The 6,685-nt window shown below is 36.5% G+C and overlaps 1 protein-coding gene across 2 annotated transcripts in view; it reads right to left on the bottom strand.

Annotated features, from left to right (window-relative positions):
- Positions 1-1,443: 1,443 nt before the first annotated feature.
- The window catches only part of TRPM7 (transient receptor potential cation channel subfamily M member 7), a 122,691-nt gene continuing 117,449 nt past the window's right edge, over positions 1,444-6,685 (bottom strand). The window contains exon 39 of one of the 2 annotated variants that reach the window (XM_042942044.1): positions 1,444-2,857. In XM_042942044.1, coding sequence (XP_042797978.1) covers positions 2,727-2,857 — 131 coding nt within the window. In that variant the 3' untranslated portion in view covers positions 1,444-2,726. The remainder of the gene's footprint in view (positions 2,858-6,685) is intronic. The other variant, XM_042942045.1, reaches the window with a different exon arrangement.

Raw genomic sequence — 6,685 nt, 5'->3', positions numbered from 1 at the left:
AGACTATATATATCACTGTGATCTATCTTCCTCAAGAGAAAGTTTGGTATTGTAGAAAAACATTTAAAAATTCATGTTTTGTTTTTTTTCAGTATACGTATCACAAATTATGAACTATGCAAGGTGCTGGGTGATATAGTAGTGAAAAATCCTAAAGGTCCTTTCCTCTGTGAAATGTACAATCTAATGGGGTATATATCTATAAAACAACAGCCCAATTTAAGGCTGGGAAACAAGGGTAATTTTTATATTTTTCTTTACATTTTAAAATATTTACAATACAATGAACATGCATTACTTTAAAAGTAATGAAGGCTCATAGATCCCCAGATAGATGAAGGCAAATTATCAGAGAACATCTATGTAAGACGTTTTAGGAAGTAATTTGGGGGACACCTGGGTGGCTCAGTTGGTTAAGCATCCGACTCCTGACTCTTGATTTCAGCTCAGGTCATGATCACAGTCCTGAGATCCGGCCTCGTGATGGACTCTGCTCCCTCTCCGTCTGCCCCTCCCCTGCTCATTTGCACTCTCTCTCTCTCAAAAAAAAAGTAATTTGGCAAAGAGATGAGCTCTGTTCTCAGCAGAATGACACTGAGAAGAAAATGCTAAAGAGATTATGCAAATGACACTTTCAGACCAGAGTAATAATGACGAAATTCAGTAATCTAAGGAAAGATCATACTTCTTTGGAATGAGAAATGTGGTCTTCGGGTAAACTGTTACTTTCCAGAATTAACAACAAAAAAAGGTTATCGGATAGATTTAGTTTGGAAAAGCAACCAGGAACTGGTACAGAAATCAATCATCACTATGCTTAAAAGTCAACATAACACAGGGCTCAAGAGCATACTCAAAAGCCAGTTTCCCGGGTTTGAATCCTAGTGCTGCTGCTACATTCTAATTATAAGAATCTTAGGAAAGTTACTTTATCTAATGCTTTTATTTTCTAATTGGTAAAACAAGATAATAACCTATATTTCATAAGATTGTTTTAAGGATTAAATGGGTGTAAGTACTTTAATATAAAGCAGTTAGAGTAATGCCTGGCACATATTATGTGCTACATAAACACTGGTTACTATTAACATGAAAATAATCAACGTAAAACTAAATTTCAAAAGATAACCCATATCTCCATTTTCTGACATAACAAGAAACAGATTGAAAAGAGAGAGAGAGAGAGAGAGAGAGAGAGAGAGAGAGAGGAGGAAACCAAGACCACATTAAACAATACACAGGACAGAAGATGAAAGGCGTACAAAATGGTTCATTTAAAAAAGCTGATACTCTGTAATTAAAAAAACACTCTGAAAACATGGATAATTTTTCAGAATGATTGAACTCAGTAAACATCTGTAAACAAGAATAAATTTATTTAATTTCTTTTAAAGATTTAATGATATACAAAATGTATATAGTATAATATCTTTAATACACTTTTTCTTTCTTCCCCTCCCCCCCCATTAATATTAAACACTATTTAAACAGCTCATCTCTTCTTGCCTTGTCTGTATCTATGAGATACACTACTGAATACAAGTAAGATTTACACTGCTCCTTCCTAAATAAAAATTAAAATTAGTACCTAGGAAACAAAGAGAAAAAATCAAAGCGTAAAACTTTAGTCAGATGAAAGCTTTTCTTGTTGTTGAGTATTCAACAGTATCTGGGGCAGTTAAAGTACATTTTATTGGCATAAAGTTACATTGCAATCTCCCGACATCACATAATGATAATCCAACTCAATTTCTTAAATAAGTACCACAAACAATACTCATGTTCAGGTGTTCCTACACAATTTTAAATAGAAGCAAGAATTTACGTTTACATTCTGATTTGGTGTACTGTCAATAAGATCTTTGGAGAAGTGTGTAGCTTCCAGGTTGTCACTACAGTTACAGATAGGAAAAAAGCACTTAAACTTTTTTTACAAGGTAACTTCTCTTGAACAACGAGTTAAGTTTCTCCTCTGATATATTTAGGTTAGACCAGTCTACCATGGCTTTCTTCTACTTAACAATGACTTGAAAAAACAATGTTAAAAAAAAAATAACACTAATACTTTTGCACAATTTGGGTTCTATTTAACAAAAAAAAAATTGGCTCCATCTTTAAATATGGAGCCTAATCCTGATTCATAAAGTCCCTCTTTGAAAATAGTTTTCAGCTCAGGCTTCTTGTATCCCTATGGATCTAGAATAACAAATCATCTCCTTTTCCATGGCCAACAAGCATCTAGTTGGGGACTAGTGACATCATCACTCAACACACTAAAACATACTGAGGAAGACGTCTGCCATTTAACCAAAAGGCTGGGTGATTTCTTCATTTCACTAGCTGAATGGCAGGAAACCAGCTGCCAATAAAATCTACACTGACACTTAACTTTGGTTAATGGTATTGCACCACATGAGAGAGGGTGTCACCCTCATCAGAACAAAGTCAAATGAAATCTTCTGCTAAAGAGCCCTTTAAAAAGTTATAAATACTAATTTTCCTTTACCTTTAAAATTTAACAGCTGCCAGCTGTATCCTATAGGGAGCTCCTGACTGACTAGTTTAATCAGGTCAAAAGAATACCGACCTTTTAACAGTGCCATAATCAGCATATTCATTTGCACACATTTTTCTCTATTACCAAACAATTTCCTCCTGAAGGAAAAATGACAAGGTAACATTTTTGTGAGGTGTAGGCAAAAAAAAACCACAATGATTCAGTAATATTATAACATCAGACGAATAGAATTAGTTGATTCTGATTCTTTGGTGGAATTTCCAGGCTGAAGAGTCAAATCTGAAGGTTCATCCTGAGGAAATATAATTTTATCAGGTGTATAGTCATTCCTCTTCAGATCTATATTCACACCCCCAACAAAAAAAGAAGAAAAAGTCAGTATTTCTTAGAAATGAAAAGTTAAGAACATTTTCTAAATCAATTTTCCTCTAAATGTGCCACATCTATTTTCTAGGAGGTAGTTTTTAATTAAAAAGTCACAAAATATATACACATAAAAATGAAATCATTCATTCATTCAACATATAAGTAAGTATTCTGCTCTGAGCAAGAGTCAATAACTCATGTAAGAGTGGCAACACAGCAATAAGCAAGGCAGACAGGTATGGTTCCTGCTCTCATGGAACTTATATTCTTGTAGATGAAGAAAAATAAATAGAAAAATAACAGAATTATTATTAGTAACAAATGCTTTGAAGCAAACAGTCTGGTGAGAGCCAGACAAGAGATAGTATAAGCTGATTCTTTTATTAGACAAGGCTGGGCTGAAGAGGCACAGGAGGTAATATTTGAGTAAAGACCTCAATATTGAGAAATGACCTATCAAAGCTCTGAGCAGAGGGAAGTTTAACTGCAGACCGTAAAAAGGAAATGAACTTGGCATTTTTGAAGAATGGCAAGAAGACAGCATGGCTTGTACGTAGTGAATGAGGGGAAGACTAGTAGCAAATGGGGTCAAGCAACAGTTAAAGACCAAGGGTTATCAAAATATAGCCAGTGAGCCAAATCTCACTTGCTGCCTGTTTTTGTAAATGGTTTTACTGGAATACAGCTATGCTCATTTGTTTACAGATGTTCTGTGGCTATTTCCGCACTACCATCGTACAGCCAGGTAGCTGAGACATAGGCCATATGGTCCACAAAGCCTAAAATATTTACTACCTTGTCTTTTACAGCAAAGTTTGTTGACCCCTGATTTATGGGATGCAAGCTATGGTAAGGAGTACAGATTACAATGAAAATCTGGGGGCGACTGGGTGGCTCAGTCGGTTGAGCATCCGACTTTGGCTCAGGTCATGATCTCGCCGTCTGTGAGTTCGAGCCCTGCGTCGGGCTCTGTGCTGACAGCTCAGAGCCTGGAGCCTGCTTCAGATGCTGTGTCTCCCTCTCTCTCTGCCCCTCCCCTGCTCATGCTCTGTCTCTCTCTGTCAAAAATAAATAAACATTAAAAAAAAATTTTTAAAAAGAAAATCTGTTGGAAGGTATTAAGCAATATTAAGGAAGGAACATAATCAAATTTAAGTGTCTATTCTGACTGTCATGTGAAGTCTTGTTAGGGGCATTTGGCAAGAACACATGGAAGAAGTGGTGGCAACAAAGATTAAGAGAAATGGATAAATTCTAGGAAGATTTCAGAGCAGAGCAGACAGAGTTCAAAAGACTGGGAATGCAAGGTGAGAGAAAAAAACCAATTAACTTTTAGGTTTTGGTCTAAGCAACTGAGTAAACACTGGTTTACTCAGGGTAAAGCTGAGCTGGAAATGATGGGTGGGAAATGAGAGTCAAGAGTTGTGGAATGGATATACTACCTATAAAGATACTTTAGGGTAACCCAGTAGAGATGCAAGAAACTGAATATAGAAACAGGAGCTCAGGAAAGACAGTAAGTCTTCATTCAGTTAAACATGGTACTATCAGTATGCAGATTACACTTATAGCTATCGGATAGGATGAAATCATTTTGGGAATTATAGACAATAGTTGCAGAATTGGAAAACAATGCAGTAATACCAAGTTTAACTTAAAACTAACCACAGTCATGCACATATCCTTATGCTTTTATCTCCATATAAAATAGAGCTCAGAATATGAACTCTCAGCTGAGAATATGAACTGTTCATTTTGAGTGATAGCCTATATTCAACGATCCAAATACATATTTGCTATTGTATGAGTACATTTTGATAAATTTTAAATTTAAAAGACTGTGCCAGTGTGGCCTTAGGGAATGCAAATTAATTTGTAGTTGTATTGTACACCAAGAACAATGGAGAGAGGTATAACCATGGACAAATTATCTGACTTCTAAAATGTTCTGGAAAATGACAGATTTGGGTTGGAATGTTTTTTTTTTTTTAATTTTTAAATTTTTTTCTTTTAACGTTTTATTTATTTTTGAGACAGAGAGAGACAGAGCATGAACGGGGGAGGGTCAGAGAGAGGGAGACACAGAATCGGAAGTAGGCTCCAGGCTCTGAGCCATCAGCCCAGAGCCCAGACACGGGGCTCGAACTCACGGACCGCGAGATCGTGACCTGAGCTGAAGTCGGACGCTTAACCGACTGAGCCACCCAGGCGCCCCGGGTTGGAATGTTTTTAAGGTCTCTTCCAAGCTACGAAATCCTGACTACATTAGTAATTTAAAAATTAATTTAAAAAATAGATATACTACTTGAAACATTATTAGATCCAAAACCAAATAAACATTATATCTGGGCTACCTATTAATAAATTCACCACTGTTATGTTCTAGTTCTGGCTAAAATGGACTAAGGATATTCAACTCTATCTCTCCCACTGATTAGAAGTAAAAACCCTTCACATAAGCATAAAGTCACTATCTCAGGCTCCTGAAAAGTTAAGAGCAGACATATTGAGGAAGGGGATGAAAACCTGAAGAATGGCCTAGGCTAGATTGGTGGTGAGTTTCCTGGGTTTTTTTCCCCCCTCTCTTATTTTTCAAGTTTAGACTTACAGATAGCTGGCTTGATCTCAGAAATGGATAGTGAGCATGGAGAGAAAAAGCTCTAAGACTTTCTGACCAGAAGATCAGGAAGGGGGACTCTGTGGGATGGAGAATGTTGAGGGGAATGCCCTCTTTTTGCTCCTCTGGCCCTTACCTACAAGTCCCAGTCATGAAGAGGCACTTTTGAGGTGGTGGCACCTGGGCAAGCACCTACAATTCCAAGAGAAAACCTTTTTCTGGGACTACAAGAACTAAAAATAGGTATCTTTAAGAGCCAAAAAAAAATTTTTCCCTCTTTTTTCCTTACCATTTAGCATCAGAAATGGACTCAGTTGAAGGAAATGTGTGACAGCATAGGGAAGCCACAATCCTGACTTTCCAGGCAAAGTACCTTATCCATCCCCTGTACCCCCCACCCCTGTCCCGCTCTAACAAAAAAAAAAAAAAAAAAAAAAAAAAAGGCCTTGAAAATCACAAAATATGGAATCATGGAAAGGAGGAAAATGGAGAGAGGGATACCCTAAATTTGTGTATGAAATCCCAAGTTCACCTTTGAGTGGCAAATATGTGAAAAGACAGCATAGGATGGGCTTTGAGGACTAAATTATGTGCTGACCTCCACTCAGTTTCCAGACTTGACCATGTTTGACACAGTGAGGCTGACCTAAGTAATACTGCAAAAGCTTTGAAAACTAAACTGACATTGGAATCACAGCTATAAAAGGTAGACTAGGACTTGTAAATTGAGCTTAAATGAGCTGTCTACTAACACAAATAAACAAAAATCAACATTCTCTAGAGGATTTTTAGTAAGAATGAGAATCTCCTCGTCAAAATATCTAGGACACATTCTAAAATTACCAGATACAAAGAACTAGAAACATCTCAAAGAAAAAGACAAGTGATGCCAACCTTAAGATTATTCTGATGGAATGATACAAGACTTTAAACCAGCTATTACGACCATATTCCATGAAGTAGTGCAAACAAACTTGAGATGAATGAAAAAAACAAGTTTTCAGCAGAGAAATAATCAGTATAAAAGAACCAAAAGGAAGTTTATAGGACTGAAAAACATAACTGAAACAACAAATCCAGTGTGCGGGCTTAAAAGCAGAATGAAGAAATGAAGAGTAAGGGAAAAGTCTGTGAACTTGACAGAGCAATAGAAATTATTCAATCTAAACAACAGACAAAAAATA

This window comes from Panthera leo, chromosome B3, assembly GCF_018350215.1.
Source record: "Panthera leo isolate Ple1 chromosome B3, P.leo_Ple1_pat1.1, whole genome shotgun sequence".
Lineage (NCBI taxonomy): Eukaryota > Metazoa > Chordata > Mammalia > Carnivora > Felidae > Panthera > Panthera leo.
Note: the sequence above shows the minus strand (reverse complement) of the source record. Positions and strands in the feature narration are given on the sequence as shown.